The sequence below is a fragment of the Mixophyes fleayi genome, chromosome 8 (genome assembly GCF_038048845.1).
Source record: "Mixophyes fleayi isolate aMixFle1 chromosome 8, aMixFle1.hap1, whole genome shotgun sequence".
NCBI classification, from domain to species: Eukaryota; Metazoa; Chordata; class Amphibia; order Anura; family Limnodynastidae; genus Mixophyes; species Mixophyes fleayi.
Window position 1 is genome coordinate 45252775 of NC_134409.1, and position 17481 is coordinate 45270255.

General features: G+C 40.3%; 1 protein-coding gene across 2 annotated transcripts in view; it reads right to left on the reverse strand.

Annotated features, from left to right (window-relative positions):
• The window catches only part of LOC142099234 (flavin-containing monooxygenase 3-like), a 54752-nt gene that overhangs the window by 22124 nt on the left and 15147 nt on the right, over positions 1 to 17481 (reverse strand). The window contains exons 1-3 of one of the 2 annotated variants that reach the window (XM_075182480.1): positions 14974 to 15059; positions 8596 to 8730; positions 5363 to 5551 (exon numbers count right to left, since the gene is read on the reverse strand). In XM_075182480.1, the coding sequence (XP_075038581.1) occupies positions 5363 to 5551; positions 8596 to 8727 (321 nt within the window). In that variant the 5' untranslated portion in view covers positions 8728 to 8730; positions 14974 to 15059. Of the gene's footprint in view, positions 1 to 5362; positions 5552 to 8595; positions 8731 to 14973; positions 15060 to 17481 lie in introns of those variants that run through there. The other variant, XM_075182479.1, reaches the window with a different exon arrangement.

The following is a 17481-nucleotide window of genomic DNA, read 5'->3' on the forward strand; positions in this document are numbered from 1 at the left end:
GGCAAGTTGCAAAATCCTTCTTTATGACGGAAGTCGACAATACCTCAACTACATGCTGCTGCATCAGTAGACATTCAAAAGATGATGATAGACCAAGGGCACAATATTAAAATGGTGCAAGATGGCACCCCATCTTACATAAACCCTACATACTACACAGCCTAAACAACTTACACTTCACTAACATAACAAATATATAACATATTATTTATGCATTTCATATTTTTAAGCATTACATATTTATATACATTACACATTCAAATGCATGGGTCTTCAGGGCGGCCACCACCGCAAGTCTCGGGCAGTCTCCTTTATCACCGGGTTGTGCAAAGTGAGGGTTCCAGTGCCATCACCGCAGCATTTTTAGGTCACCTATGGGCCCTGTCCCCCAAAGGCACAGGTACCTCGGAGTCTTAACACCATTAGCCTTTCTTACTTAAGTTTTCTGGAAAAAACTATTTTGCAATGCAAGGGGTGCAAATTAGTTTATTATTTTGCACATAAAGAAAATATTGGCTGTTTTTTAATGTAGCACACAAATACTTGATAGCTTATTTGTAAACTGAAATTAAAAGTTGATCTAGGTAAAAAAAAAACCAGTATTTTCCTATGTGCCAAATAATAAACTAATATGCACCACTTGCATTGTAACATGGTTTTGTCCAGGAGAAAACTCAAGTAAAAAAATTAGTACTTTGCATAATGATTCAGGTCCATTGTCATTAATTTTAGCCACCCAGCTTGCTGCAGACTTTAGCAAAAATTGGTGAAAATTTGGATTTTTTGAAGGGATCATTAGAAAATAGACTGCAAATGCTTGGCCATGAACATTAATGCTATAAATCGAAATATAGGAGCAAAAACAGTTCATCACATAATTTACCTATTTTTCACAATTTTTAATAAAACCAGATCCAAGGGGTCTGTACACATTTCTAGTTTCTATTAGTTCACCCTATCTTAAACATGCATGTCCTCTAGTAGTACACAATTAGATCCAGAGTATGACAGTTCTTTTTTGTTGCTAAATAAGCTGGCGTTTGAAGGCATGGACTTTTGTATCTCTCTGAAGTTGTTTCCTCAACATCTTTCATGGACTCCTGTCAACTCTCTCTATTTCTTTTCAGATACACCCTGTCGTCGGCTCTCTTTCCATACACACGCACATATACATCTATCTCATTATAGATACATCTATCTCAATATCTCTCTCATATATATATATATATATATATATATATATATATATATATATATATATATATATATATACACACACACACACACCCACATACACCAAAGTGGGCTGGTATCTCGTATAGGCACTTCCTTCATTTTCTTAGAAGTTGTTACACCAGTTCCAGAAACGGAAGGGGTAGCTTGGTGAAACCGGGTGGTTGGTGGATTGCTGAGGGCCATGCAGTGACACCAAGTCTCTGGGACATGCAGCATTGATGAACACTATCACTGCACATACAAGGATGGGTACAGCAAACTACTATTTTCTTTTTGTATACAAAAGGGCTTCTATAGTAGACTTTCATCCCCTGGGGAACGAGATGCTAACACAGCAGCAAAGTAGCTGCTTATACAGAACGCAGCAAGAGGGCTATAAGGAGGTCTACCCCTAATTTCCCAATACATTCTACTGGAAACTTCTACTTTACTTGACAAAGTCTATTATTATTCCAGAAGCAACATCTGGTATCACCTAAACTGTTGTGGTAATCCATCTAGTAGGACAGATTTACTCCATATCAGCAGTGTATGTGGAATTCAAATCTTAGGCAGTGAGACTCCTACAATTCTACAAGTCAGGGAGCAAATAAAAAAAAAAATTACAGAAGCAATTATTTTCTTTTAATTGGAAATACATGCTGCCTGGAATGTATATATGTATGTGATTTTCAGCATTTACTGCAGAGACACAATTGGCATTTTATTGACTATATTATATGCAATCAAATGGTTAAACACAACACACAAAAAAGGTACATAAAAGAATCACATTTAATGACATGTACCTCTGGCACGCATGCACCTGGTAAACACTGTAATAATACCAGAGATTAGATTACAAACCAAAGAACAGGGTAAGGGTGATGTAATAAACCAGTCTTGTAAATAATAAATTGTATAAGACAAGCACATTTTCTCTGTTTTCTACTATATGTAAGGCAATATAATATATCATTATAACATTTGTGCATATGCATAATACTGTAAAACAATGTTTTTGCTGCATTAATATAATTTGTCTTTGATAAAAATAAGCATGTTTATCTGTTTTCAATTTTTAAACAAAAAACACACACACACACACACACACAGTGGTCAAAGTGTAAATTTATAAATGGCGGTAGGTATAGACAATGATAATTGAATGTAATTTGATAGTGTTACAAGTGAAAGTAGTAGGAGAAGTGGCAGTATGGAAAAACCACCATATACCAGCATACTTCAACCACTGCATATGTATTAGAGCTGTGCACTGACCCTCGAGGTTTGGTTTCAAAACCAGTGTCTGTTCTAAACAGACCTCGTGTTTCAGCTTTGCTACTGGTTTTGTCGAACAAATGCGAAAGGTTTTGGTCTTGAATCTGGATTTAATTACAGAATTGTGAAAAATTGGTAAAATGTTATTTTGAGTTGTTTTTGCTCCTATATTACTATTTATAGCATTAAAATCCCTGTCCAGTCATTTCCAGTCTATTTTCTAATGATCCCTTCACAATGCTCCCAATTGTCACCAATTTTGGCCAAAGTCTGTAGCGAGCTGTCTTACTGAAGGATTTTGCAACTTTGCCATCATTGCATTTGCTTACTGTGATTCAATTAAAAAAATAATTAAACTGCACAGTGTTGATATTTCCCTTTCATTGTACCCACTTCTCCTTCGCATATTCAGACTATTACTGTAATTGAATATATAACCACGGTGGCTAGGTGGTTGGTTAGCACTTCTGCCTCACAGCGCTGGGGTCATGAGTTCAATTCCCGACCATGGCCTTATCTGTGTGGAGTTTGTATGTTCTCCCCATGTTTGCGTGGGTTTCCTCCAGGTGCTCCGCTTTCCTCCCACACTCCAAAAACATACCAGAAGGTTAATTGGCTGCAATCAAAATTTACCCTAGTCTGTGTCTGTCTGTCTGTCTGTGTGTGTGTTTATATAGGTTAGGGAATTTAGACTGTAAGCTCCAATGGGGCAGGGAATGATGTGAATGAGTTCTCTGTACAGCGCTGCGGAATCAGTGGCACTATATAAATAAATGGTGATGATGATAACCACACAGACACCAGTGTAAATTTGGCAAAAGGTCAGTTTTTATTTAAACAAAAATGGTGGCAGAGAGAGCAATCCAAGTCAGCTAAAAACTAATAGCAAAACCAAACAGTGGAAGGTCAGATTGTTATTACACCACTGGTCCCAGAATATAATCCTTTCAATGTTACGGCTTCCTAGTAACTAGGAACATACTAGTAACGGTCATAAGCTTTTAAAACAAGCAGGAGATGCCTTCACCTATAGCAACAACCTTTCCCATACAGTTTGACGTTGGACGCACTCACAGGTAATCGGATGCCCCCAGGACTTAACTATATAAAAAGCTTATGAGCAGAAACCAGTAGCATGGAGATAAGCGAAATGGGGCCAAGTGCATGCCCCCCATTGTCCACTCAGGAGACAGCAATAATTTAATTACAGCTGCTTGTCCCGGTTGCCCTGGCGTCAGAGTGAGTACACCCCTTCTTGGAGACTGCTGCTGCAAGTCTCGGTCAGTCCCCATTACCCCGGGGTTGGATGAAGCTTTCCCCGGGACAATGATTTCTCCACCCTCCCTTGTAAATTTTTATGAGCTCCTTGGTTTGAGTCAGAAGGTCAGCATTACGACACAGCTCTACCTCTCTCCAATAACAATGCCATTTTGAATTCCACCATTTAACATTGTGCCCTCTCATCATTGTTTAAGTGTCTACTAATGCTACAGTTGTCCACTGTTGTCTTAATATAGAATTTTATAAATCTGCAATTGGTGCATTTACTTTCTCCGATTCAATTAAAAAAATAATTAAGTATACTTAGCAAAATTATCCATCTTATCCATCTATACATGCATTTTTTGCCTGGTCTAAAATCTGTCCTGTTAATTTCACAGAATGTGGACTTTCAATTGTATTTTGAAGACAGATTTTGGGCAACCAAATTTGCTTCAAGTATTATACATACGTACATGTGTGGAAAGGGCAACTATTGGCCTATCTGAATTGTCTCTTTTACATATTTCTTACACATCACTAATAGAACATAAAAATATTATCTATATATATTCCATTTTTATATACATAGGTCTTGGGGACCACCTCCGCTGTAAGTCTCGGGCAGTTCCTTTTACTTAAGGGTTGGTTGAAGTTTTCACCGTGGGGAATGATTTTTTCAGCCCTCCCTCCCCATAAGTATATACGAGTCCCTGGTTTTACTCAGAAGGGCAGCATTATGACACAGATCATATAAGTAATACAAGATAATAAAAGCCATGCTCTTGGCCACCGATACATACTCTGGCAATGTATTGTGTGCAGAATCTTTGAATTTTTGTGGTATGGGTGCAGGCCCCCTTCATCTCTCAGCATCCTCATATATCTATATAGCAATAGCAAATTATGTCGCTCTTTACAATTGGTTATCTAGTTTAAATATCTACTGATGCCTCTGTCCATCTAATGACATTGGCTTGTTATGGCCTCTTCACTCTCCATAATGCCTGCTGTATAAAGTTCAAATTTAGTGTGCGCATAGCGCTTCAACATTTTTATCTCTTGCATCTTACACTATTTTTTTGTGGTTGTTTAATTTATCCAATGGGCTTGCTTCAGTTGGTGGAATTTTTTTTTTTTTAAGCTGCTGCAATGTTCTACATGCAGTCACTGAATGTCGAAAATGCCCAGAAAAATCCCTCAGAAACAAACTCCCTTTTTTAAATATATATTTCACTGAATGACCCTTCCAAAATGGACAAGTATTGAAACATAGAAGAGATTAGAATATATAGTTCCTATTTCTTATTGATATTAAAAACAAACAAAAAAAAAACAAAAAACAACAAACAGTTCTTAAATGGTATGAATACAAGCTTTCTAATAAATGCCCCTTGCTGGTTTTGTCAGTGATCTACCAGTAGAAGTTTGAAACGGGTTGTAGAAGATGGCATGAGATTGACTGTGATAAGCTCACTACCTATAAAATGCACGCATACTTCTTTTAAAACTAGCAATCAGCATTAATACAAAGCGAAAAAAACAATACCTAAACCTGTAATGAATGCAACTATTGTAAACATTTTACATTGCACATATTACTTACCTTAAACTTAATGTGTCTCAGCAGATCAAAATGGATGGCATACAGCTTCAAGTACTCCAAGAATACAGCATTATGCATAAAGTTAGGGTACTCGTCAGGTATAGGGAAGTCTGGATAGCACATCATTTCCTTGCAAGCATTGGTGAAAACAGAATGGTAGATACTAGCCCTTCCATCTTCCGCATCATCCTATTTAGAACATAGACGTGTGATATTCAGTTGTTAGTTGAAAATTGAACAGCAATGCAAGCATATTGTATTGTAGTATAATATAAATAAACCACAATCAGGCCCGGCGCTCCCATTAGGCAAGGTTAGGCAATTGCCTAGGGCGCCGGGCTCTGCAGGGCGCCTCAAAATAAAAAAAAAACTGAAATCCACGGGGAAGAGAGGAGGGAAGGGGCTATGAATCTTACCTGCATGAAGCTGCTCCTCTCTGCTCTGTCTTCTCCCCCTCCGCTCACTGACAGTGACAGGCCGTGATGATGTCATCACGGCCCGACTGTCTGTGAGTGGAGGGGAGAAGACAGAGCAGAGAGGAGCAGCTTCATGCAGGTAAGTTAAAGAAAGACATGGGGAGGGGTGGGGAGGGTGCCAAGGACCCTAGCACCGGCGCTGACCACAATTGCTATATTATGTAATGTTTTATATCTTGTGCAAGGAATATGCCTTCTATTTTTACATTAAAAAGGTTTTTCCTATTTGTGCCTAAAACATGGGATGCATATGGTAACATGGGTAACTTCTAGATCTCCCCTTTGCTTGCTCGCCTATATAAGCAAAATATTAACATACTGTAAACGATATTAAATGTTTTTCAAATGTAAATGGTAAAAATAGGGTTAGTGTGATTGCATGGTTTAGGGAAATAAGATAAAAGTTACTATAATAATGCATCTGCTGTAGTCCTGTATTGTGGATGTCAGAGATCGCCTAAAGTCTTTCCGGTGTCATTTGATTTCTTGAGAACTATTTAGGATCTCAGTGAGCGATTTAGCCACCTTGACCCATTAATTTGCCTGAACAACACCTAAGTCTTTAGTAACATATACTGACGGAGTACAGATCGTTAAGACAAAAAGCCAGACCCTCATTAGTTTAAGACCACACAAGTGAAAGACAGGGTGCAACTGGTGCAGATTAAGCACCCCATAGGGGTATGCCCAGGGCCAGGATGATGATGCCAAGATTGCAGTTGATCAGTTTGAGGTGTTCTTTTTTAGATAGGCTATTTCTATGGCCTCTTTTGGTGCTTTCCCTGTTAGTGAGTTTGTAGCTTCCTCCAGGTTTTCACTTTGTATGGCATTGATCTTCAAGAATGTTACTGTTCACAGTAATAGTTAGTTTGTAAGATCCACAGGTCTAACTAGTTGAGGGCATTTTTCAGCAAGGTTTGCGTAGATTAGTCTTGGTCAACTATGGAACTCATTCATTTAGGATCGGTGCCACCACAGTTGCGACCAAGGAGTGTTGCTTCGATAAAGTCATCATGGGTAGATGGTAGCCTGGGTGTTATAAGAAGTATGTGAGGCTGTGTAATACATATTGATGATCGCTTCCTTCCCTGGTTGGGCTGACTCATGACACGTGTTGCTTGCATCATTTTGAGGGGGCATGGAGGGATTTGCCTAATTTTTCCTCTAAATGAGGGGCCTGATTTGCTTGTGGTTCCTTGAGGTGTTTTATAATTTTACCTCAATATAGGTCATTCCGTGCTTCTTTTTTCACTTGCTAGGCACACTGCGTTTAGTTGTTAATTCACTGCAATTGGTTCCTTCTCACTTTTGACATACCTCCATGTTTCAGGTTCCTGATGGGACTCCATGAAGGTGTGGCTAATCGGTCATCCATTTGTGTATTTGGCCAGTAAGAGTTGTTCAGCTCCCAGCTCAAGCATTTTTCTCTGGGCTAGAGAGAATCTATAGTTAGGTGTTAGGGGACTCAATTCAATTGACTTTCCTTAGGGAGTATTCTGTCCCTGAATGAAGCCAAGTTTGGGTGCCCCGAGATACTGGTATTTCATTTGGGCAGTAATGACATGGCTGAACTGAAGGGTTTGTACCTCATCCAGCATATTATGTCCGATTTTGAGGTGATTCTGTCTCGCTGGTCTGGGATCCATTTAGTCATTCATTCAGATATTATTCCCAGTAGGATGTGGATAGGCGATGTTACCCTGGTTCACCTCAATAAGGCCAGTTCTAGAGTGGACCTGGCCATTGACATCGCTTGTACAGGTTGGATGGAGGGCATCTCTCGGATGAGGGTGTAGCTTGTTTCGTGAAGCAGCTTTTTGGGGTTTTTGTATGGGTTTGAGAGGTCACTGTGGGTGGCAGACTTCAGTTCCTTCATTAGGAACCTAATTTTGGTGCAAAAGCATGCCAATAAGCAGCCATAATAACACATTTGGGTGGCAGTTGGGCACTCTCTCTTAATAACTCTCTCTTAATAAGGAGGTTTATTTAGTTATGAGTTATGGAGCATTGCCTTTCCAGGTGGGCCCCAGTTATTGAGCCAAAGCAGGGTAGAGTCAGGCTTCACTGCCTAGAAGTGTCCAAAAACATTTGGGTTGCCATACATCTGGCTTTTGGAGTGGCTGATAGCTTATTCGTTGGTTTAGTTTCTACCAGTTTAATTTATTTTCAATAAAATTCATGACCTTTTGTTCATCAAACAAGGGTCAAGTGTCTTTATTTATTTTGCACGTAATGTTTGGTAAGAGCGCACTTAGGTAAAGTTAAAGTGTATATCAACTGCTAAGTGATTTAATTTATCACACGCACAATAATGTCTTTATTTTGTTCATTTTTTTTGGGGGGGGGGGGCGGGGTGTCATTTAGGTATAGTCAACTTAAGGCTTGTACATTTGGGTGTTGAAAAATAATACTAGTTCAAAGCGTTGTACTTTGACCTTACTTTAACAGAACAGTGGTATATTCATTAACCTGTCTTAAAGCTTCCCTGCAATATAGTGCACTCTGTACACTATGTTAACTCTCTTAACAATTGTTAATGTTAATCTGGTCTTTGTAAACGCATGCCAGAAAGTGTGTGTTATACAGGTCCATTTGCTTTCAATATCTTGTCTATCCATATCAAACTGCATTTAACAATGCACATTCCATGCTTTAAAAGAACAAAAAGCCTAACAGATAGCTAAATCATTTATGAGCATTTACTAGGCAATGCATTGTCTCTTCAACACAAATTCACTATATTATGGCGAAACATACCATGAAATCCCATAGTCCTCCAACACAGTTACCCTTTTCAAAGCAGGTTGCATGTAGGCCAATTTCCAAGCTGCACTTGAGAGCAGCAAGTCCACTGATTCCAGCACCAATTACCGCAACATTTTTTGCCATGTTCTAAAGATTCAGGTACAAAATAGAAATATAAACACCGTTATTTCTGAGTTGTGCATAACAAAGCGGTCTAACATTTTTATTCGGCCACCTTATACTGTATGTGTTATTTTTTTTTCTTATTGAGCACAGTCAATAATTTTAGTTTTTAGTTTCTTCAAGAAAGTACTAGAGACATTTCTGAAAACTGGTGGAAAGGGGAAAAAGATGGTGTTAACTATATTAATCAGATTTTAACTGAAATGTGGTATGCAAGAGAATCAAATGCATTTGTTTCCCCATGTAGAAAATTACTGTCTGCTTTTGCATGTACCAAGCAAGTACTTGGCAGCTTTAGTTTCACATTTATTGTGAGCTAGGGGGCAACCCCTCACTCATACTTCACCTCTGGGAGATCCTGGAGGAGGTGTCAGGTGGCAAGTGGTGGGGGGGGGGGGCATGGTTATGTGATAGCGTCACCATAGCCCCACCCCCTTCTGTCAATGCTGTTTCATGGCATGGCTCAGCAGGGGTGGTGTTTTGATTAGGATGATGCAAATAGCAGCATCAAGCACTGTTTCCACCTAATTCAACAGTAAAGTGGGTATACTCTGTTCACATATTTTAAATTTGCTAACTTGTAGTGGTTTTATCACGGCGCAAAGTTGCACCTTCTAGCTGGATTTACTCCTAATTCTAAATATGGCCACACTAAGCAAGCATAGAAAAAGCATTTGCATTGACATTTATATTACGTTTATGGCAAAAAAACTGAAAACATTGGGACACATTGGACCCCCTCCCCCCCTCCAGAAAAAAAAAAAAATATTGTTAAACAGATAAAGCTAAGGTATACATCACTTTTTGGTAGACAGAATGTCTAATAATGAGATACCAGCGCTAGTTAATGTGAGTAAATACTGGTGGCTGTCCTCTGAATATTAATCTCTGTACTGGAATATTGCCTTTAAGTTATTAATGTATCCACTATAAAAGTAAATTCCATTAAGTACATATTTTCTTTGTAGAAAACACTGAATGTTACTAGAACAACAGTCAAATATAATCAGAACATTGTATTTTTATATAGTTCACCCCCATGGCATTCTTAAAAAGAGTGAGGACAAAGTGTAGCTTGGGTACAAAAAACACCTGGGTTGTTCAAACTAGCAGTAAAAGGGAGGGTGAGTTTTAGACTGCATGTACACTGATAGTTTTGTGTGGAAAAAAGGATCAGTGTGGATTTGGTCTAAAAGTGTTAAGAAGTAGTCAAAAAGAAGCTGCATACAGTCTCAATAAATTATTAAATGATTAAATTATATTAAATAAAGCATGAAACTGATGAAATGAAAAATCAGTACCTGTTGAGGAACAAGTCTGTCAAAATGTAGAAAAAGTGGCATATAGCCATTTAAAAAATATGCTCCAACAGCCATTTCATTAATAATACTAATCTGCTAACTTAAAATTAAACAATGCAACTATGACATTAGTATGTAATAACACAAATCCATAGGTGTTTGTTCCTTTCTAAGAATTTATCAACTGGGCCAAAGGCTTATGCAAAACAGGCCAATTCCTGTCAGGTGATCTTTCAATTCTATAGACCCACCCACATTAGTATGCCTGATAAATATTATTTTACACAAACTATTTAGGTAAAATATACAATAACTAAATTATGTTTTCCATACTAATAATTAAAGCAATGACTAATTTTCTAATAAAAAAATAAAAAAATAATAATGTAACATTTTTTGATAAAATATGGTCTGAATCAAAATGACTTATGTTTCACTGAAGGTTGGGTGAATGTTTCTTCTCAGTCATAATTTTAAATAACTTTGACTGGATCACCTGCTTAAAAAACCCTCAAAATTACTTTGACAGGTTTCTGACACAAGAAAGAACAGACAAAACAGCTATAGGGGAAAATTGTTATTGCATGCTTAGGAAGTATCCAAAATCTTAATAAGGGGGATGCTGATTTTTTTCCATGTCTAAGTAAGTGCAGTTAGAATAAAATGGCTAATAGAACACCGGAGCAGTTAACATGCTCGTCTTCAATTCTTACCATGCAGACAATATATTTACTAAACTGTGGGTTTGGGAAAATGGAGATGTTGCCAATAGCAACCAATCAGATTATAGTTATCATTTATTTAGTACATTCTACAAAATGACAGCTAGTATCTGATTGGTTGTTATAGGCAACCTCTCCACTTTTTCAAACGTGCAGTTTAGTAAATATACCCCTTAGTATCTATCTGAACTAATGCAGCACAGCAATGCAGCATGTGTAAACAATAACTTATGTTTCCAGATTTACATGGCTGATTTGCTAAACCTATTCTTCTTTAAGTTATGAAACAGACACTGGGCCAGTCATAAATGAGTCTGCCATCATCTCCTTTCCTTCTTCCTGTCTACTTTACCTCTCCCCTCTTCTAAACACACTACCACTCAGTTTAATCTTAACACTCTTGACCCTTGAAACTCTTCTCTTCTCCTTAGCCAATCTCACCTGTCCCAACCTGGCAACCTCCCATTACAACTTCAGTCTCTCTTCTGCCCTTGACTCCACCTGCCCTGCGACTGCCATTTCCCTCCACTGTTCCAACCCCCAACCCTGAGACTCTAAATTCACACGTTTCCTCAAACTTTGTTCATGTACTGTGGAAGGCCACTTGAGGAAATCTTGTTCCGTGGCTAATTTTCTTCACTTTAAGTTCATGATCTGCGGATAGATGTGCTGGAGACTCAGAGAACTGCTAGCAATAATCTGCAGAGCATTACCACAGGTTAGTGGAGTAGACACAGAGGCTGTGATGATCTGCAAATAGTTGTGCTGGAGACTCAGAGCATAGGTAGCAAACAGGAGCCAGGGAGCAGGACGTCTGAACAAGAAGATAGACCTGAAGATCTGGCAACTTACACAGGTAAGAGGTGTGTTTAAGTAGTGCGGACAGGCATTCGGTTGAAGGAAGTCAATGGGAGAAGTGCCAGTTCATGCATGCACAGTTCACCAGACGAGATGGTGTCGCGGCAAGAGAGCCGCAGCGTATGTCCCGGAGAAGCCCAGCCGCCGTGAATAGGGTGAGTAACAGCTGAGAGCCTGTCGATCAGCAGGTCTGGTGTGTGACACATGAGGTGAAAAGGGGAGGGTTAGGAAAGCCATAATGTGTGACAAAGGCAGGACGTGCCTCATATGCAAATTTTGGAAAAGATCTTTTGGGAATCGTAAATGAGGTGTGGATGTAGATGCTGGTTCAGCATTCACTGCTTAGGGAGCCCCACTATGATTTATTTCCTGGGCACCATTTTGTCCAAATCAGATCCTGTCAGAGGCCCTCCATCTATCCAGCTGTACTGTTCACAGCCTGCCTCCTGCTGAAAACTGTAAGTCAGAGATTTTATAATCAGTCAGCTCCAATAATCTCATGTCTCATGACAGGAATAGCACAAGCCCATGACCACATGGACAGACACCCCTTGACACTCTTGGACAAACAATGCACCCCGGCAATGTGTGGACTGAAGAAATAGGTTTGTTATAGGATGCTGCCAAGTTAATGGGATGAACTATTATTTTATTGTACACATGAATACTTTTATGCTTTACTTTACTCATCCTCATATTGGCTTTATTTTTTTCTATAGATGATTTTACAAATTATTATGGCCAGCCCCACCATTGCTGTGATTCCTGGTGACTGGTCCCTCAACCAGAAGCAGCCACCTATGTGCTTTGCAGCAGATCAATGATCTGTTACTCACAGCCATGCACATACCTTTTTGTTTCTTGTCCTATACAACCCTTTCCTCTACTCTGTACCTGTTGCTGGTGCAGAGAGTATCAGTAAGTGACTTATGGCAGATTATTGTTATGTGAGGTAGGTGGTATTAATAGTATGTTTGAATTTTCCGGGTTTTGCCAGTGCCTTAATAAGGCTGCCTGATGTGTCTGTATTTTTTTCAGTTTTATTTTATTTTCACTCAGCAGCACTGAGGGGTTTTTGGCAGCCCGCCTCCACTGCCTGAACCATCAGGGCCAACACTGCAAATCGCGAGACTGCTGGAAGCACAGCATCGCCAGTGTCATCAATCATAAATGCTGCTGCATTAGTCTCTCCCCCTGTAGGGGCTGTACAGCCTATTGCTGCAGTGCACAGAGCCCAATGTCTTTTCTGGTGGCCCCTCCTTCAAACATGCCATGGCGGGACCACCGTTCCTCTGCACTTTGGCCACAGAGTGTCTCAGGAACAGGTGAATGGGAGTTGAGTGAGGAATAAGTATAATTGAGGGAAGATACTATTGAGAATAAGGGTGTTCAACTATGAAGATTGGGTTTTATTTATGAGGGTGATCACAATGGATTAAATTTCTATAAAGAGGTACTTTAGATGAGACTGAGCTAGTAATGAGGGAGTTAATGAATATGAGTGATGTGGTGGTGAATGAATAATGCGGAGGAGGGAGTTAATAATTATGAAGGAGTTCATGATTGTAAAGGGTTTAATGATGTTGAATTGGTTTGATCTGGTGACACAGAAGGAGTTAATGAATTTGAAGACAGGTTAATTAATAATGAGGGGTATGATACGGTGTGGTGGTCACAAAAATACCATTGTAGTACATTGAGGTCACTACGAAGCTCTCTGTATTGTATAGTGGTCCCATACAGAGAGGTTGCTTTCTGTGTTGGATGTGCTATCATTCCTTGTATTAAAACCACAGAGAGCTGTTGAAACTGAAAACTTAGTTCTTTATTTGAAACAAAAATCACACTGATAAATAAGTTGATGAAGGCAATGGTTAAAGGAAGATTGCACAAGTCCATATACTCCATTGGTAACAAATGCACTATTCCAAGAAATTAATACTATAATGGCATTAGTAGTAGCAACAATATAGCACAGGATACCAGGATTGGCTGAGAAGCATATAGTACTGGATACCAGGATCTGCTGAGTAGGATTGGTTACAGGATACCAGGATTAGCTAAAAATCCACGGAAGGAGTATAGACGAGGAAGGTCAGAAGTCAGGAAATCCACAACGGTACCAAGGAGCAAACAGTAGCAAAGTAAACAAAGCCAAAGTCAGGGTCACAGAAAAGGCACAGAACAATAAATCATCCAGGAGTCAGATACCAGAAGATCAATCAGTAACAATTTACAGGCATACAGAGAGTAAGACCAGGAACAGCAGCAACTGATGAACTGGCACCAGTCTGTTGACAAAGGCAGACTTTTAAAGGCCAGGCACAGGTGATCAGGATCCAGATCAAATGATGAGGGCTTAACTCCTTGTAGGCAAGATCTGGTATAGTCAAAGCAGCATCCACAGAGGAGATGACTGTATGTCAATAGGTTGCTCTCTGAATTGTATGGCAGTCACTAGTTTGCTCTCTCTCTCTCTCTTGTATGGCATTTACTAGGATACTCTCTGTATTGTATGGCCATTATTAGAATGAACTCTGTATTCTATAGCGGTCACTAGATTGCTCTCTGTATTGTTATCAGTCAACAGGATGCTCTCTGTATTGTACGGTGGTCACTTGGATGCTCTATTGTGTATTGGTCTCTACAATACTCTTTGTATTGTATGTAAGTTACTAGGATGCTTTCTGTATTTTATGGCGGTCATAAGGATTCTTTCTGCATTGTATATCAGTTACTAGGATGCCATCTGTATTGAATGACGGTTACTAGGATGCAATCTGTATAGTATGGCAAGTACAGGATGCTATCTATATTGTATATCTATCACTAATAATGGCCACATTTGTTAGGAACCCCTCAGCCAGTATAGCAAACCAAATTCGAACATCTGGTGTTCACTGTTGCCCCTAGTGGTGGGGACAGGCTTGGCTGCAGACAAACAGAGGGTCGTGAGATGTGCAATGGCTGGGGAGAATAGAGTTACCGAGGCCGTAGAGTAGGAAGTGCAGGAGGGAGACAGGAGAGACACCGAGTGGATGGTGTCAAGACTGATATATCACTCATGGCCACTAATAAATAAAGGAACAGTTGATAGAGAAGTCCCCTGATACACAGCAATCTCTGTACCAGTGCTTGTACGGAAAGGAACGGAACTTGCAGTGATAGGTAAAGATGATGAAACTGAATGTAGGCAATTGCCAGGGGTAACTACAACCCACAGTACCGGTGAGAGTCCGGAGATTTGAGGAAAACAGTTCTTGGCAGGTTGCCAGGAGTAACTACAATTACAGGCACACAGTGATATATGTAACAGTCAAAAGTACCTGTGGGAAGGTTGAGTCCGGAGCCAGAGGAAGATTGTTGAAATCTGAGCGCAGTGATGCTGCAGGGGCTGCGTCTCAGAATACAGGTAGGATGCGCAGAGGAGCTGCAGATCATGTGGGAGCCATGCCTAGGAGCACGACTTTACCAGGGTCCAGGAGATAGCTGACTGAACTGGTGGGTAGAATAGTCAGGAACCGAATCAGGTCTGGTACATGATAAATCCACACAAGAAAAGAGTCAAAGCCGAGCCAATACACAGGGAATCCAAAGAAGAGTAGACAGGAACGGAAACGGTCTGGTACACAGGGATACCACAAGCCGGCATGAAACAACAGGAACAGGTAACAGGGAAAATACAAGGGAGCAGAACACTATGGTAATGTTATGATCTATCTTGTATCTTTGTGTGCATTTTACCATGTGTTATGATTTGCTTTGTTCCCTGCGTGCATATTGCCCTGCAGTACCTGTGATCCTCCAGAGGTGCTGTTGTTTGGCCTTTCCTATCAGGGGTTAACCAGCACTGCTTGTTAATCATTCACACCTGTCTGTGGCCTATATATGCCTGCGTTTTCCTGTATCCTTTGCTGGTCATTGAAGTCCCTAGCCTGCTCATGTGTCCAGGGCCATCTTTTCCATTGGGCACGATGGGCAAGGGGGCCCTATAGGCACAGCTCTTAATGAGAATAAATAATCCTGCAAAAGAAAAAAACCTGCAAAAAAACCCTACAAGGATCACCGAGCAAGTACATCTATCTCTATATCTGTATCTCTATATATCTATATCTAGGGGCCCCGGTGCACTGCTTTGCCTGGGGGCCCATAATGTTGTTAAGATGGCCCTGCATGTGTCCCTGTTCCTGGTTTCAGTTAAGTTATGTGCTGCATTTCATTATTATGTACCTGTTTGCCAAGATCTGGAAATCCGTTGTTTCATTCAGCTTGAACTGTTTACTGTTTATTTGCCTTCCCTGGACTATACCTTTACTGCAATAAACAGTTTAAACATTTATATCATGTGTCTGACTCCATGTCTGTAATCAAGGAATTGGTTTTGAACAGAACCATAACAGGTAAACATATTACCGGCAGTTCTGCAGAGGATTAGCAGGCTATTTAAGGAGAGCAGAATCAATGGGCTGTTGGTGATAATGAGAAGCCAGGTGAGTGAGCTCAGAGAAACAGGCTGGCCAGGTGAGGCATTACATAGAAATGACAGCATGAATGAGGGCAGATTCTGACAGAAAACTGACCTAACTGACCCTATCTAAGACCTATCTATTCTATCTAGCTAATCTATCTGCCTATCTGATCAACCTAAACTAATCTATCTAAGAACTAAACGAACTGCCTATCTAAACACCCATGAGGCTATCTAATACCTACCAAACTACCTACCTACCTATCCCTAACTAACTATCTATAACTATCTATTTACCTATCTTTCTAGTTATTTTGACAGAGAGCCCAGCAAGTCATGACAACATTATCATGGAAAGCAGTATAATACTGCTTTGACTTGCAATACATTTGCTTGTTAAGTCCACCAACCATTTCGTTCTGCATTAGGCTCGTCTACCACTGCTGTGACTAGTGATAACTGAGTGCTAATCCCATCTACTTTTGTGTTGGCCCAGCCTACAGTTGATTTGGTTAAGTTACCAATCTACCGCTTTTGGAGGGGGTATTAATGTCATGTGGTTTTTAGTGGGGGGGATGGGGATATAGGCGTTGATGTGGGTTTATAATGTTATTTGGTGGATCTCTTGTGTAAACTTGGGAGATGTGGGGGCATCAATACTATGTGGTAGCTCTTTGTTAAATGTTGAGTTTTTCAATGTAATGTGGGTTGGTGTGGCTATTCATATATTGTAGGGGCTATTAAAACAATGTGGAATCTCTATTAAGGGGAAGAGAAAACAAAAAAAACGTAGCAATCCAAGGAGGGAGGATGCTGGGTCCCGGGCACCGCCAGATCGGTAAGGTTATTTATTTATTTTTTCTTGATCTTCCTGGCCTCCGAGATGCAGAGGGGGCAGAGTGAGGGGAATGCAGAGGGGCAGAGTGAGGGGAATGCAGAGGGGGCAGAGTGAGGGGAATGCAGAGGGGGCAGAGTGAGGGGAATGCAGAGGGGGCAGAGTGCGTGGATATGAAGGAGGGGGCAGAGTGCGTGAATATGAAGGAGGGGGCAGAGTGCGTGGATATGAAGGAGGGGGGCAGAGTGCGTGGATATGAAGGAGGGGGGCAGAGTGCGTGGATATGAAGGAGGGCGGCAGAGTGCGTGGATATGAAGGAGGGCACAGAGTGCGTGGATATGAAGGAGGGCACAGAGTGCGTGGATATGAAGGAGGGCACAGAGTGCGTGGATATGAAGGAGGGCACAGAGTCTGTTCAGATGAAGGCGGGCACAGAGTTTGTGGAGATGAAGGAGGGTACAGTGTGACTTAGCTGTAAATTATTCTTTGACAGAAATATAATTGAAAAAAATATCTAAATATATTCTTTTC